Below are 17514 nucleotides of genomic sequence, written 5' to 3' on the forward strand. Positions count from 1 at the left end.
TCAACCAGTGTGGCGCATGGTCAGATTTCACAATTCCCACAAACTCCGCCCCCACCAACACCGCTTGGCTCACTACAAAAAAGTCAATTCTGGAGTGCACCTTGTACAGTTGCGAGAAGGAGTATTGCCTCTCTCCTGGGACAAGTGCATTTTCAACTCTGTTTAATTGTTGTGCTTTGTTAAGCAGAGCTTAGTAGAGGCATTTTAATTCATGGCAAAGCAGATAAATATTTGAAACCAAAAAATGCAGCATGGCTATGGGGAGAAACTAAAAATAAGTTAGTTCAGGTGGCTAGTATGTGGGTTCAGTCCATGTGTCAGCTATGGTTGTTCATGGAGGCCCGCATTGTTAATTTTCCCCTTGTCTAGTTTGGAGTAGTGCCTCTTCAAGCTAGCTAACCACTTGTCTTTCTCTAATAGAGAGATGCCTATCATGGCACTTGGACTTGACCTTATGTAGGGAACAGCAGGGCACTGTGACTAATTTTGGATTGGTGTAAAAGAGGTGTTTAAACTTCTGTGGTTGCTGACTGAAGTTTTGTCTACCCACTCTCTCTAACCCCCCCCCCCACCCCAACCATAACCTTCAGTTGACGAACAAAGTTATGAGTAGCAGCCACACTGAACTGGAAAACCGACTTCACCAACTCACCGAGACCTTGATCCAGAAACAAACCATGCTGGAAGCCCTCAGTACAGAGAAGAACTCACTTGTCTTCCAACTGGAACGTCTCGAACAGCAGCTTAAGAGTGTACAAGGAAGCAGTGTTAACGGTCCTGTTATAAATGTATCTTTATTAGAAAACAATGAAGGTAGGCAGCTATCACTTTCCGTGACGAGCTTACTTTGGAAAGTTGTTGGTTTAGAACTTTGAGGCTGGAAAATGGACTGCACTAACTTAAGATTGAGCCTTTGATTAGAATGGTCTTTATTCATATATGTGGTGCTTTTTAATAAAAATTTCAGTGAAATTCGCCCAGTTATATATTTTATTACCTCTCTGGTGGAAAATTGCTTCCCTGCAATCGTGTTTGTTTTGTGAGTTTTCAATAGTAATTGTGAATAAATGTAATGGCCTAATTTGAATAAATCTAATCTTTTAATGTTTTCCATTAACTGAAATGCTCAAGTTCCATTATGCATCACCAAGATGATTAGGACATGGTACCAGTGTGTAATGAGGTGTCTATGTTGCTTGATTGCTATTTGAGTGGCGTGACAAATGCTCCCCCACTGCACCATAAATCAGTAATCTTACCCTGCCTAAGAGAGACGCTCTGGCTAAAGGCCCAGATTTTACAGTTGTAATGATAGTAAAACCATTAATGATCGCCAAAATTGCTGGTATATTGACAGCAACTTCTGCCGTCGGCACCTGCATAGTTAGGTTGCTGTCATTTGACTGTTCCATAAGGTCTGCTGGAAATAGAAATCACTTGAATTGCTGTGAACTTTCACTTTTTGTGCTGTTTTATCTTGCGAGAGAAGCTTGAAAAGTTTACACCTTGTTGGGGTAACTTGTTGCAAGTTATAATTACTGATGATCAATCTCTCTAGCCCTGAAAATCTTAAATTTATCTTGGTGGAATAACAAATTTCTCCATTATGATAATTCCATAGAATTTAGAAACACCTTTTTTAAAGCTTGATATTTCCTCTTCCTTAATCCCATGTGTATGTCGCAATCTTTATTTTGGTTTATGTAAAATCATTTTAAAGAAATGAAAGACAATCGATGTTATTTACTTACTGCTTGTTTTCTCTGACGAAGCTTCAGTGTAACCTTCTAAGCCTGCTTGCTAGCATCTCTGCTGCTGAATGTTAGAAATCTCCTGTAGCTAATCCAGAATGAAACATTGGAAAAGGTGAAATCCATGCTTGCTGGATCTTTATGGGCTTGGCAGCAAGAGCCATCACTTTGTCATCGGCACAAAATTTGGGCCAATGTTTTCATTTATATTTGCGTTAGAAAAAAAAAAATCATGCGCCTGTGAACTGATTAAATACTTAACGAATGTATTGTACTTGAATTAGGTGCTCGCATGAGGAATGTTCCAGTTCTTTTCAGTGAAATTGACAGTGCTACAGCAGGAATGTACGGGAAAGTCCGCAAAGCAGCAAATACAATAGACCGGTTCAGGTAAATTTCTACTGCCAAATCCCTCTTCGACCTTTTACAGAATGTAATTGTGACTATCTTTAATTTTTTCATGCAAATGTTTTAATGTTCTGATTCTATTTTTATGGTGATGGCAGTGGAAATAATGATCCTGTCTTTTACAGCATCCGGTTAGGAATCTTTCTGAGACGGTACCCAATTGCAAGGGTATTTGTAATTATTTATATGGTGAGTTTCTTCTTTTACTAGTTACAATGTATGCCTGACCTATTCTGGCCTGATGGTATGTCTCAGCCTTCAGATGTTAGTTTAATTTTAAAGCCGCCATCAGAACCAGTTCAGCGGGGTGGTGCTGTGGCTTTCAATGATCTCTTCTAGGGGTACATTAGGTGGACCGTAGGCCAACTGCAGCTTTTCAAGCTTCTGTGACTGCGCTGAGTTTAGTCCTGCATTTCTAGCTGCTTCGCCAGCTCCAATGCATGCTGCTGCTGTCACTTAATCTCAATGTGAAACTAGCCATCCTTTATGAAACACATTGTTACCCCCCCCCCGCAAACCACACCCACCCATGTGCACACGCATGCGCGCACACATCCCAATGGCATATGAGTGGTCAGTAGAATGATCTTTACATATCTGCAGTCCGTTTGAGTGACCATATAAATATTGCTTAACATTATATCAGCCCATTTGCATAGACTAATACAGCTGTGAGAAGCACAGTGAACTGTTCTCATTACAAAATGCAGGCTGATGGAAGAAAAGGATGCACAAAGGCACACCATATAAAGATAAAGTCTACATCTCTGTAATGTATTTTCATAATTCACTTTTTATTCTGATGTGGGGCATTTGAGGTAGTTTGACCTTATTTGTCCCCGTTCAAATATTTTACTCTGTCGAAGAACACTGGCAAGAGATGTAATACTCTGTAGCGATATCTCCGCTTACTTGCAAAAGTAAAGTTAGTCATGGATTGTAATGTAGAAGTGCCCAACACATTTTTTTTAAAGTCAGTACAAGACCGTTCCTAAATTTTCCAATTTTAAATAGTTCTGACTGGGAATGAAAACTGAAAAGCTGGTTGAATCAAACAGCATTGTTCCATTGGGTTTTGGGGCTTCATGTTCTTCCCACTATGAATTTAATGACTAAATATGTTTTGTTTTTTAAAGTACCTAATGATACTCACCTGATAATTACAAAAAATCAAAACTCAACATTTTAAATCTTAATTGAGAGGGGAGGGAAAGACAATCTGTACAAAGTAAGCTGCTTACTCTTCTGACTTGTCTTTGCCTTGGAGTTCAAGGAGAGTAAAGAAATAAAACTTGTCAACGGATTTCGCTGTGACTAAGGTTTGTAGTTGTGGAAATGAGATCTTCATGTGACAGTTGCAGGTTTAGCCATACTTTCAGCTTTCTGCCTGTACTGCTCCTTCGGGTGGTGAAAAAGGCATATGGTACACTTGCCTTTATCATACATGTCATAGATTACAAAAGCAAGGAAGTCATGCTGGAGTTATATAGAATATTGGTGGAGTACTGTGTGCAGTTCTGGTCGCCACATTATAGGAAAGATGTGATTGCACTGGAGCGGGGGCAGAGGCGTATCACCAGGATGTTGCCTGGGATGGAATATTTAAGTTAATAAGAGAGGTTGGATAGGTTTGGGTTGTTTTCACTGGAGCAGAGAAGACTAAGGGGTGACCTGATCAAGGTGGACAAGATTAAGGGGCATGGACAAGGTGGATAGGGAACAGCTGTTCCCTGTAGTTGAAGGGTCGGTTACGAGGGGACACAAGTTCAAGGTGAGGGGCGAGAGGTTCAGGGGGGATTTGAGGAAGTACATTTTTACCCAGAGGGTGGTGACGGTCTGGAACGTACTGCCTGGGAGGATGGTAGAGGCGGGTTGCCTCACCTCCTTTATAAAGTATCTGGATGAGCACTTGGCATGTCTTAACATTCGAGGCTATGGGCCAAGCGCTGGCAAATGGGATTAGGATTGGCAGATCAGGTGCCTTTCATGCGGCGGTGCCGACTCGATGGGCTGAAGGGCCTTTTCTGCACTGTCATTTTCTGTGTTTCTGTGAACTCCACATGTTGACATATCCTTTTCTGTTGTTCCTCTTTTGGAGAAGTGGCTTCTCTTTGCTCACTGTCTTCCAACGCAACGCAGACAACACTTTTAAGAATGAAAGGCTCAGTTGTTTCACCTATGTGCTTTTGCTACTGTCTCTAGATTATTAATGATCTGACTCATTATTATCACAGTTTTTCAGATCAAATTTTGCAGCTATTACCTGCTGTGTTAAAGTATCTAGTGCCTTTTACTGCTATGTATATGGATTTTGTTTACAGCAAGGAAGGTGGTTAAATAGCAGTGCCAGCAAAACCATTTCCTCAGTTGTTGGTACTGATGCCTGAAGTGTATTAAATATAATTAAACCTGACTAACAGAAGTATTTAATTCTCACAAATCTGAAGTTTTGACTTGACAGATGCACTTGTGTTTGCTTGCATAATTTAGAGAGTTTGGCTTCATTCCGATCAAAGCATGAAATTGTTTGCCGATTGTGATTGTCTTTCGTTGCTTTGTGCTTGACCATCTTTCATGCAACAAGAACAAAGAAAAATTACAGCACAGGAACAGGCCCTTCGGCCCTCCAAGCCAGTGCCGATCCAGATCCTCTATCTAAAACTGTCACCTATTTTCTAAGGATCTGTATCCTTCTGCTCCCTGCCTATTCATGTATCTGTCTAGATACCTCTTAAATGAAGCTATTGTGCCCGCCTCTACCACCTCCGCCGGCAATGCATTCCAGGCACCCACCACCCTCTGCGTAAAGAACTTTCCACGCATATCTCCCTTAAACTTTTCCCCTCTCTCCTTGAACTCGTGGCCTGTAGTAATTGAGCCCCCCACTCTGGGGGAAAAAAGCTTCTTGCTATCCACCCTGTCTATACCTCTCATGATTTTGTAGACCTCAATGAGGTCCTCCCTCAACCTCTGTCTTTCTAATGAAAATAATCCTAATCTACTCGACCTCTCTTCATAGCGCACTCCATACCAGGCAACATCCTGGTGAACCTCCTCTGCACCTTCTCCAAAGCATCCACATCCTTTTGATAATGTGGCGACCAGAACTGTATGCAGTATTCAAAATGTGGCCGAACCAAAGTCTTATACAATTGTAACATGACCTGCCAACTCTTGTACTCAATACCCCTTCCGATGAAGGAAAGCATGCTGTATGCCTTCTTGACCACTCTATCGACCTGCGCAACCACCTTCAGAGTACAATGGACCTGAACTCCCAGATCTCTCTGTACATCAATTTCCCCCAGGGCTTTTTCATTTACCATATGCTTTGCTCTTGAATTAGATCTTCCAAAATGCATCACCTCGCATTTGCCCGGATTGAACTCCATCTGCCATTTCTCCACCCAACTCTCCAATCTATCTATATTCTGCTGTATTCTCTGACAGTCCCCTTCACTATCTGCTACTCCACCAATTTAAGTGTCATCTGCAAACTTGCTAATCAGACCACCTATACCTTCCTCCAGATCATTTATGTATATCACAAACAACCGTGGTCCCAGCACGAATCCCTGTGGAACACCACTGGTCACAGTTCACCATTTTGAGAAACTCCCTTCCACTACTACTCTCTGTCTCCTGTTGCCCAGCCAGTTCTTTATCCATCTAGCTAGTACACCCTGGACCCCATGAGACTTCACTTTCTCCATCAGCCTACCATGGGGAACCTTATGAAATGCCTTACTGAAGTCCATGTATATGACATCTACAGCCCTTCCCTCATCAATCAACTTTGTCACTTCCTCAAAGAATTCTATTAAGTTGGTAAGACATGACCTTCCCTGCACAAAACCATCATTGATAAGCCCATTTTCTTCCAAATGGCAATAGATCCTATCCCTCAGTATCTTCTCCAGCAACTTCCCTACCACTGACGTCAGGCTCACCGGTCTATAATTACCTGGACTATCCCTGCTACCCTTCTTAAACAAGGGGACAACATTAGCAATTCTCAAGTCCTCCGGTACCTCACCCGTGTTCAAGGATGCTGCAAAGATATCTGTTAAGGCCCCAGCTATTTCCTCTCTCACTTCCCTCAGTAACCTGGGATAGATCCCATCCGGATCTGGGGACTTGTCCACCTTAATGCCTTTTAGAATACCCAACACATCCTCCCTCCTTATGCCGACTTGACCTAGAGTAATCAAACATCTATCCCTAACCTCAGCATCCGTCATGTCCCTCTCCTCGGTGAATACCGATGCAAAGTACTCGTTAAGAATCTCACCCATTTTCTCTGACTCCACGCATAACCTTCCTCCTTTGTCCTTGAGTGGGCCGACCCTTTCTCTAGTTACCCTCTTGCTCCTTATATATGAATAAAAGGCTTTGGGATTTTCCTTAACCCTGTTTGCTAAAGATATTTCATGACCCCTTTTAGCCCTCTTGATTCCTCATTTCAGATTGGTCCTACGTTCCCGATATTCTTCCAAAGCTTTGTCTCTCTTCAGTCACCTAGACCTTATGTATGCTTCCTTTTTCCTCTTAGCTAGTCTCACAATTTCACCTGTCATCCAGGTTCCCTAATCTTGCCATTTCTATCCCTCATTTTCACAGGGATATATCTGTCCTGCACTCTAATCAACCTTTCCTTAAAAGACTCCCACATATCAAATGTGGATTTACCTTCAAACAGCTGCTCCCAATCCACATTCCCCCGCTCCTGCCGAATTTTGGTATAGTTGGCCTTCCCCCAATTTAGCACTCTTCCTTTAGGACCACTCTCGTCTTTGTCCATGAGTATTCTAAAACTTACGGAATTGTGATCACTATTCCCAAAGTAATCCCCGACTGAAACTTCAACCACCTGGCAGGGCTCATTCCCCAACGCCAGGTCCAGTATGGCCCTGATAGTCCTTGATAGTCCTTTTGTGGCACTTACCTTGGCAATGTGTTCATGTTTAGTATCAAAATTCAGATATATAAAAGCAGCTCTATGGAATTACACATGTGTTTACATTGAACTATTGGTGCTAAGGTTTTCCTGCATGGTTTGTGTACAGTAATACTGAAAAAGCTGCTCTGCAGAACCCCCATCATGGCAGGTTTTCAGGGCGGCTGCTTTTGGTGAACCCAAGTAGTTCTTCATTTAGCTTACAGCCGCCAACGCGATACCCCTACCCTTAGGAAGCCTAGTGAGGCCACTGTAATATAAAAGCACCTCCAGATTAATATGTTAAAAGTTAAATTAACCACTCATGCGGGTTCATAGCTGGAACATATAAGAAAGAAATGAGAGCATATCGCTTGAATCAGTGCCGGGCGTGGACCTCTATTTGGTCAGACACCCAATTCTCCACCTGATCACGGTTCGCGTTTGTGGCGTCGCAAATTTAGGAGTCGCATCATTGTGCACCAATATAACAGATGGTTCTGCAGTCATTTAAAGTAGTGGTCTCAACACTTGAGTTGAAATGCTCATTTTGTGGTAAATCCGTTTTCAGCAGTATTACTAAAGCTGCACTACCTTTAAATGTAGGATGAAATTCTTGCTAATGTTTTAAATGTTGTTCTAAAACACCTTGATTTCCACTGTCATGACATTTTACATTCAGCAATATCCAAATTAATTTGAGCTTAAATTGGGGCAGGGGGGTTTTAAAGACACTTATCAAAACTTGAGCGATTTTGAAATCAAATTATGCCCGAAGCAAAACCTTAGAGCTGCTTTACAGATGCAGGCACAACACTGCTGATTTCAGTGTAATGTTAGCAGTTAAGTGATAATATGAAAGATCCTCCAGCCCCTCCATCCAGTCACAGCATTCATTATTGTGAACAGATTTTTGTCCTCATTCTAGCCAGAATCCCATTCTACATTTTTAGCATCTTTTGATGCGACTCCTAAATTTGCCTTTCATTGTTTACAACCTGCGTCTCAATTTTTTACTGTTGTGGCTTAGCTTGAAACAGTAGTTCTCATCCACCATTATCTATCCAATTAATATTTTGAATACTTCGAGATGCCGCTCTTAGTCACCCCTTTTCATGGTAAGTTTTTTCTGTTGAGTGTGTTTCCTTATTGCTGGCAATCAGTGTACCTTTGAAAAGCAGGCAAATGCCCTACTCCGCATCACAAGAAGAAACTTGATGTCCAGTGTGTGTGTTCTTAGAAATTGCATGCATGTTTACCACAAATATTTTGTGCTACAGGTGCTGCTACACCTCTGGGTAATGATAGTGCTTCTGACGTACACACCCGAGGTACACCATGATTTCTCCCGACCAGGCGGCCAATGAAAAGAAACAGCCCGCAGTCCATCAAAGCTGGATCCAGACCGTTAAATATATTTATGTAGCATATGACTACATACCGACAAGTCTGTATATACTGTAAAACTTGCTTATGTTGACTATGATCATGAGAATAAGAAAGAGTTTAAAAAATTTAATTATTTTCTGCATTTTATCGTGGCACTTTCCCACCTCCCCTCTCTTCGAGTCTGTACATACAAATGCAGATATGTAGTTATATTGGTGGACAGATATGACTTGAGTTGTGCAATATCTTTTAATAAACTCATTCCAAAAATGTTGACTCTGTATGGCACTATATTTGGTACTATAATAACGGAATGCACAGGAATGAGAAATAGTTGTGCAGCTCCCTGCCTTCCACATGCTAAACCATGATCCAACCTGAACATTTTTCAGTGTTTATAAATCATAATAATAAGCAGCAAAGGAGTTGGCAGTTCAGTGTGTCATAGAATTTACAGTGCAGAAGGAGGTCATTCAGCCCATCAAGTCTGAACCGGCCCTTGGAAAGGGCACCCTACTTAAGCCCACACCTCCACCCTATTCCCGTAACCCAGTAACCCCACCTAACCTTAGAAAGAGCACCCTACTTATGCCCAGTAACCCTACCTAACCTTTTGGGCACTTAAGGGCAATTTATCAGGGCCAATCCACCTAACCACTTCTTTGGACTACGGTTGTATGCTGGTAAACCTCTTCTTTACCTTTTTTCCTCAATATGAACTGTGGGAGGAAACCGGAGCACCCGGTGGAAACTCACGCCAACGATGGGAGAATGTGCAGACTCCGGACTGACTGTGTCCCAAACTGGGAATCGAACCTGGGACCCTGGAGCTGTGAAGTAACTGCTAACCACTGATACCATGCCATGCCTGCCTGTACTGGCTCTTTAAGAGCGATCGTGCTTAGTTTGTTTCCCTTGTTCTTTTCCATCTCTGTAACCCTGTAAATTCCTCGAGCACTATCCAACTCCCATTTTAAAATTATTTGTGGAATCACCTTCCATCACATTTTCAGGTAGAGCATTTCCTATCCTGAGAGCCCTTTGGAAAAAGCTTCTGCTCATCTCCCCTCTAGACTTTTGCCAGTTATTTTGAATCCATGATCTCTAGTTATTGACCCATTTGCCAGAGGGAATACCTTTTCCCTATTTTCACTCTCAAAACCTCACGGAACTATTTTTCTTAAAAATGGTATGCAGAATTGTCCAAAATACTTCTGTGGAGGCCTAACCAGTAATTATAAATTTATAGTAATCAAGAGATTAGTATGATCCCTTAGCTTCATAAATAGAGTACACGAACAAGTTGCCCAAATTTTAGCCATCTCGTCAATAGTCGTGCCTCCTTCATGGATTAGCGTACTGGACACCTTTTTAAAAGTGTGTATTGTCACTTTGTATTATACCTATCACAGTGCATCATTTCACTGTTCTCTGCATTGAATTCCATCTGCAAAGCTTCTCACTTTGCAATGCTTTCCCTGTCATTCTAAAGTCTATGGCTGGGATTCTCTACCCCGACCGGCCAGCGGGATTCTCCGTTACGCCGGCCAGTCAATGGGGTTTTCCATTGTGGAGCAGCCCCCGAGTGGCAGCAAAATGGAGAATCCCGCCGGCGCAGAATCCCGGCCAATAACTTTCCTTATCGTGACATGAAACTTGGCAATGTAGATCATCTACAAAATGTATATGCAACTCTCTTCACTGAGTCCAGTTGGAATGAATGGTGCATCTAAAATTGCCAATGGGGAGCATCACTACAGACCCCCTCCCAGTTGACAACATCCAACTACCACCATCTTTTGCTTTCGGTCACTTAGTCCATTTTGTATCCATACTGCCATTTCCCCTTATTTCCATGGGATTCTATCTTAGTAAGCCTGCCTTCCAATTTGTCGCATGACTTCTGTAAATCCACATATTCAACATTAACGCAGTATCTTGATTAACCCCACCAAATAATTCAATCGTGTTTGTCAGTCATGGCAAATCAAGGCTGTTTTTGATTAACCAAATTAAAGACTTCCCAAATTAAAAGTTTATTTTGTCTCTGACAAATGGTTTCCAGTAGCTTCCCTACCAGAGTGACTGTCCTGGAAGTTCTTGGTTTATTCCTCTCTTCAATAATGGTATAACGTTAGCAACTGTCCAGTCTTTCAACACCTCTCACCGCCAATGGGGATTGACAGATGGTGACCATTACCTCGGCAATTTCTACCTTTGCTTCTTTCGGTATCCTAGGATGCATTTCATCTGGCCCTGGTGACATACCAGCTTTCAGTAATATTGGTTCTTTTAATATATTGTCTCTTTATTATGACCTTAACTTCACTCTGCTCATTTAGTGTAATCTTTACATCATTTGCTGCTTTTGTGAAGACTAACATTTATTTAAGACTTTTCCATGACCTTTGCCTCAATTTGAAATTTTATTTTTGTGTCTTTAAAGTGTCGTTTCCCTAGCAAACCTTAGCTGTTTGTAAAATATTTTAGGGTTTCTTATTCAAATACCTATCTGCCTGTTAGTTTCCCTGTTGGTTATTATAACCGTAGGTGATAATTAGGTGATGGTTTATTCCACAAGTCAAAGAGTTGAGTGGAAACTTTTTCTGGGTCTCTCTTACAGTGCAGTGCTCCTTGTGTAGATCTCCACACTGACCTCCATACACTAATTCACAATCAGATGAAGTTACAGATCTACCCTAAGGTTTTAATTTGAGCTTTCTTCCATTTATCACCATGGCCTCTGATTTGTCTATCCTATTTTGAACAAAATCTTTTAATTTTGAAAACTTATAATTTGTATTTTCTCCCAAAATACCAGAAGGAGGCCATTGGGCCTATCGAATCTACACCGACCGTCTGAAAGAGCACTCTAACTCTACCCACTCCCCCGCACTAGCCCTGTAACCCCTAACCGTTCGACACTAACCCCCATAACCCCAAACCGTTCGACATTAAGGGACAATTTAGAATGGTCAAACCACCTAGGGGTAGCATGGCGGTGCAGTGGGTAGCACTGCTGCCTCACGGCGCTGAGGACCCAGGTGCGATCCCGGCCCCGGGTCACTGACCGTGTGGAGTTTGCACATTCTCCCCGTGTCTGCATGGGTCTCACCCCCACAACCAAAAAAGATGTGCAGGGTTGGTGAATTAGCCACGCTAAATTGCCCCTTAATTGGAAAAAAAATTGTACTTCACAACTTTGGATTGTAGGAGGAAACCCTTGCAGACACAGGGAGAATGTGTAAAATCGACACCGTCACCCAAGGTGAGAGTTGAACCCTGGTCCCTGGTGCTATGAGGCAGCAGTGCTAACCGCTGTGCTACCATGCTTTGGAGCAATTCTGCAAGCTATCTTCCCCCTCCATTGTTGCGCAAACAACAACTTACTGTCAACCAACACTTTGGCAGCACATTGCAGCTTGTTCTGATTGGCTGAGAATTGAATGTCCTCTTCAATAAAAGTCGTCAGCAAGGTCAAACCAGACTGCATTCTCCTTCTGCTATCTTCATGCTGAGGCTAATGATATCGCAGCTATTGCCTCATTCGGGTAAACCGGCACAGACCATCTTTGTTTTGTTGTATATCTCGGCCTCAGGTGTAACATGTTGACCCTTTTGTTTTGTCTATTAGCAGCATGATCACAACAGGACATTGAAGAATCTTGCCAATCAATAGTTCAAACTTGGGGTGCTTATTTCACAGCAACTGCATCAAAGCAATTTAGAAGGCAAATGGCTTGAGTCACTCTTATTACAATAATCCCTGCAGGCAAGTCTAGCTTGCCAAGGCCAACGGAGTCGTGTACATTTCCATTCAATGTTGCTCGTTTTAGCCTTAGTTTAATTGCTCTTGTTCTGTCACTTTTGCTCTTGAGTCGCCAGGTATCTTTCTGATACCGCCACGTGGTTCAAGTCCGAGTAATGATCAGTAATCCAACACACCGCTTAGTAAGAGTTAAATCAACGCACATTTATTATATACAGCAATCAATACTTATACAGTCATTCTACTTCTAAGCTACTTCCTACAACTAACAGGCCAATACTTAACTTTGGAAATTGCCCACCAGGTCAGGGAAATGAATGGCCTTTCGTATGGGTTCTGAGCCTGCGGGATTCAAAGCTGGTACAGGTCGATAGGAGTGCCTATCATAGCGAGCGTTGGAGTATGACTTGCGTTTCGGCTGTTGTAGAAGGTCAGCAGAAGGGTCTCCAAGGGTGCCGGGAGAAGACAAAGGGAAGAAGGATCGATTTGAACTTGGCCCCTATTATAGTCCCCAGGGGCTTCCCGCCTCTCGGGGCGGACCTTGTACCTGGTTCCAAGTGATTGCACTTGGTTCAATATTCTCCAATGCTGGAGCGATTCCTTGATCGAGGGGTGGTCATTCACCTCTTTGTGTAAGCTCCTGCTGGCGCCGAAAAGTCTGGGTTGGCTTTGTGTTACTAATTTGTAGCATATTGTTCCCGGGATTGCTACTTACTATGCAGATGGCTGGTGTGTTGTTGTGTTGATAGCTGCAGGTATCGATTTGGTCTGGCTTCCCCAGAGGCGAATACGCTGTTTTACCTGCAGCTGTCTGTTTGAGTCCTGTTGGCTGATTTTCCCATCAGCCTCTTCCGTTCGCCATTTTAAATCGGGGTTTGGCCATTCTAATCGGGAGTTAGCCATTTTACATCGTGACATTAACCAGGCAACATGCAAAGGGGTTGCGGGGAATCTGGAAACATGCTTCATTTGAAGCAGTCACTAGTCAGGCATGGTTTAAATCAAAATGTTCGAATCACTGCTTGCATAAATTCTTAAGTCATATTCATTTGTCACTTATTCCATGAGATGCTGTATATTCAGTTAAAATGTCAGGTTTGGATTTAACATCCATGTGCCTGCCAATATGCCAAAAAAACAACTTTAAACTTCAAAGGCTTAAGGTAAAATGGGTATTAAGTATTTTAAAGAACATGTGCATGTCTGAGATTGTGAAAATGACTGTACTAATTACACATGGTGTAATTTTGGCTTTGGTTGATAGTATAAGGTGGTACTGATTAAACTGCCATTATACATCTCTCCTCATTTTTATTTCCGTTAACTTTCTGTATCAGTGTCTTGGTTGTAAATGGGGTGGGGGTGGGGGGTGGTAGCAAGCATAAGTGATGAGATAAAACAGATATTTAGAGCCGTTATTTTGCACCCAAGCCCCACCCCAAAAATAGCCTCCGGTAGTTTAGTTTCTTTATCTACCAGGCTGGTGTGGCATTTGAGATAATCTAAAACTTGGTTGCCTGTGCCTAACCTTTAGGATGTTCTTGCTCTTGAGGGAGAGCAGTGAAGGTTTACCAGACTGATTCCAGGAATGGTGGGACTGTCACATGAGGAGAGATTGACTATGCTGGGATTGTTCTTGCTGGAGTTCAGAAGAATGAGCGGGGATCTCATTGAGACTCTAAAATTCTAACAGGACTAGACAGGGTAGATGCGGGAAGATGTCACCAATGATGGGTGTGTCCAGTACCAGGGGGGTCAGTCTGAGGATTCATGGTAAACCATTTCGGACAGAGATAAGGAGACATTTCTTCACCCAAAGAGTGGTGAGCCTGTGGAATTCATTACCACAGGAGGTAGTTGATACTAAAACTTTGATTATATTCAAGAGGTGGCTGGATACAGCACTTGGGGAGAATGGGATCAAAGGCGATCAGGAGAAAGCAGGATTAGGCTATTAAATTGGATGATCAGCCATGATCGTGATGAATGGCGGAGCAGGCTCAAAGGACCAAAAGGCCTCTTCCTCCTATCTTCTATGTATCTATGTAACCTGCATTAAGTCTTCTGCTGTGCCTTAGCCCGAAGCTCCCGGATTTCCTTCTAAACCTCTATGACTCTTGGCCTCTTAAAGTCCTTGGCCAAGACTTTCGACATTTGCACGACTATCTCCCGTGGCAAATTCTGTCATAACACTGCTGTGAAGCACTTTCGGATGTTTAACTAGGAGAGGAGCAGAAATAAAATATAGATTATTGTCGATTTCTGTGTCTATGGTTGGTGCTGGCTGAAAGTCCATCAAAATCTCTCAGTTTTGTGGTTGTGTATGTTGAAATCCTTCAGATAGGCCACTGCGTCTGTGTTTTATCCAGTACAAGCACTCAACCATATAACCAGCGAGGTCCAGGTGTCAGTCCCTGTCGCTTGCTGAGCTGGTGCAGCAGTAGACACTTCAGTTGGCTTCAGAGTCCCTGACTATTAGAAAAATCAGATTGGTATCTGAAGAAAATAAATCCCAGCTTGCATTCTTAAGTTAAAACAATGGCTGTGGCATAGAACTTGGTGATAGAGAAACCACTGGTCAGCACTCCTGTTTTATTTATTTTGCATGAGGTGGAGCTGCTCAACATCCTCTATTAAAACTAGACATTTCAAATACTGAGGCAGGGTTTCAGCTCCATAGCTCAACAATGAAGCGATGACCATAGAGACTGATATCTTAAAAAGAGATGAAAGGAAATGCATGAGAAGATTTGACTTTTTAAGACGTTTACTTCAACAAACTAAAATCAACATTGACCAAACACTATTTAATTGGCACTAATACATTCAACCACGGAAAAGGTACTTTCCCCATTAACTAATTAACACAACCAAAAAACCCTTGTTTGTAGGTTACGCCACACTCTCAGCAGATCAGTCGAGATATTGATAAGATCCAAAACTCTTGCAGATTTTCAACAGGTTCTCTTCTCCCTGCCGCACCATATTGAGTCTTCCAATGTTCTTTACATTCAAGTTTGTTCGCTCAATTTCTGAGTATTACCAAACTGACTTTCAGCAATAAGGTACCCATTGGCAGTTCCTGGGTCTTTAAACAACTCCATGTTCTGTCTCTTCAAACATAGAATCTGTTCTCACCGGCATTATTCTTAGTGGTCAACAAAAAACGGTCACTTCCTCTGCTTAGCGCCACAGCAGCTGTTTTCAGTTTACCTCTCCAGGTTTCTCCGAGTCTGAGAGTCTGTGTCCATCAAGGCCAGCAGCCCCCTTTTTTTTTGTCAAGGTGTGAAAACTGGCACGAGTTTCGACCTGCACCTCTGTCCCCTTGACGACAAAATCAAATGGACCTTTCTCCGGGCAGAGTTCAGCATGATTTCACCATCACCCATTCTGGGACATCCTGTTTTACCTTAAATTAAAAGAGACAGTTTAAAAGATAATCATCTTAAAAAGTCTTGCATTTGTAATGATATAAGCAGGTTAATTGTATACAAGTTATTTATTTCCTTGCTAAGGGTATCTTTATGCAGGAAAGTTTGCTTAAAACCATGGGATTTTTGATGGCATCAGGGTCTAGGGGGCTGAAGAAATTTGCTGCACACTTACAGATATTTATAAAGGAAATCTTAGGAAGCAAAAAAGACTAATTGTTCTTATCTTGCATTCCAGCCTGTGAGATTGATTCTAATTCAGAAGTGATTTCTGTTACACATCCTGCACTGATTTTTTGTTGTTGTATTATTCGTTCATGGGATGTGGGCATCGCTGGCCAGCATTTATTGCCCATCCCATCCCATCAAATGCCCATCCCATCCCTGAGGGCAAGTCAACCATATTGCTCCTATAGATCTGGAGTCACACATAACCAGACCACCAGATGAGGGCGACAGATTTCCTTCCCTAAAGGACATTAGTGAACTAGATGGGTTTTTAACAACAATCGACAATGGTTTCATTGTCACCTTTTAGACTTTTAATTCCAGATATTTTAGTGAATTCAAATTTCCCTATCTACCATGGCGGGATTCGAACCCGGGTCCCCAGAACGCGACTCTGGCTCTCTAGATTACTAGCCCAACGACAACACCACTATGCCACTGCTTCTGCTGTCACTAAACCTGGTTTTGCATTGGCTCATTTGTATTGTCGCAGAACGTGAGTACGATTGATGAATATTGAAGATGTAGGATGAAGATGAATAAAGAGATTAAAAGGGAATATGAAAATATCTGGCAGATAATAGAAAATGAAATTGTATGGGTTTTATAAGCATATTAAAGTGAAAGAATAATTAAAGAAAGTAGTGTTAATGAGGGTTGGGAGAGAATCTGTTGTCAGATCAAAGTATGGCAAAGATATATTAAATATTTTGCATAAAATCACAGGAGGCTGAAGGGTTGGAGGTAGAGAGAGACTGGGAAATAGGAGTTCTGGAAAAAAAGGAGACTGGGGACTCAAAAAAATCTAATAGCTCATGCATAGGTCATGTGATCTTATTTCATGTGATCTACCATCACATGATCTGGTGTCATGGGCAGCTGTCTTGTGGTCAAAGTGCCACATGATCCAACCTCGAGCAATGTTCCCAACCAGTAATAAAAACAGAAAATGCTGGATAAACTCAGCAGGTCTGGCAGATACTGTGGCAAGAGAGTTAACGTTTTGAGTCCTTATGACTCTTGTTCAGAGCTGAAGAGGATTAGCGATGTGATGGATTATATGGTTGGAGAGTGGGATGAAGCAGGTGGAGCAGAATAGAAGGTCAGGGATACAGAGAGATTGACAAAGAAGTCATGGGCAAAAGCCAAAGGGAGTGGTAATGATAACATTAAGGACTAAAGAAGGTGCTGATAGTGGCATGTGTTAATAGAATAAAGGCCAGTGCTCAGCGAAAGTGACAGATGGCCCGCTGGAAGAGGGTGTGGTTTGCAATGGAACAAACAAAGAAAATAAGAAACAGAAATAGGGTAGAGATTGGGGAGAAAGTTCACAGTCTAAAGTTGTTGAGTCCAGAAGATAGTAATGTGCCTAATCAGAAGATGAAGTGCTGTACATCCAGCTTGCATTGGGCTGCACTGGAGCTTTGCAGCAGGCCAAGGACGGACATGAGAGAAAGATGGTGAGTTTTATCATAGATTATCATAGAATTTACAGTGCAGAAGGAAGCCATTCGGCCCATCGAGTCTGCACCGGCTCTTGGAAAGAGCACCCTACCCAAGGTCAACACCGGCACCCCATCCCCATAATCCAGTAACCCCACC

The 17514-nt window shown here is 42.3% G+C and overlaps 1 protein-coding gene and 1 long non-coding RNA gene across 3 annotated transcripts in view; one reads left to right on the forward strand and one right to left on the reverse strand.

Moving 5' to 3' along the window:
• golga5 (golgin A5) overlaps positions 1-8758 on the forward strand; it is a 33663-nt gene extending 24905 nt beyond the window's left edge. The window contains exons 10-13 of the mRNA XM_072492402.1: positions 591-813; positions 2036-2141; positions 2285-2348; positions 8376-8758. Of these exons, the coding sequence (XP_072348503.1) occupies positions 591-813; positions 2036-2141; positions 2285-2348; positions 8376-8462 (480 nt within the window). The 3' untranslated portion in view covers positions 8463-8758. The remainder of the gene's footprint in view (positions 1-590; positions 814-2035; positions 2142-2284; positions 2349-8375) is intronic.
• Positions 8759-15002: 6244 nt separating this feature from the next.
• The window catches only part of LOC140407914 (uncharacterized), a 94420-nt gene continuing 91908 nt past the window's right edge, over positions 15003-17514 (reverse strand). For both annotated transcript variants that reach the window (XR_011939887.1, XR_011939886.1), the window contains exon 3: positions 15003-15662. This is a non-coding gene — a long non-coding RNA (uncharacterized lncRNA). The remainder of the gene's footprint in view (positions 15663-17514) is intronic.

The sequence above is a fragment of the Scyliorhinus torazame genome, chromosome 2, assembly GCF_047496885.1.
Source record: "Scyliorhinus torazame isolate Kashiwa2021f chromosome 2, sScyTor2.1, whole genome shotgun sequence".
In the NCBI taxonomy this organism is placed as follows: domain Eukaryota; kingdom Metazoa; phylum Chordata; class Chondrichthyes; order Carcharhiniformes; family Scyliorhinidae; genus Scyliorhinus; species Scyliorhinus torazame.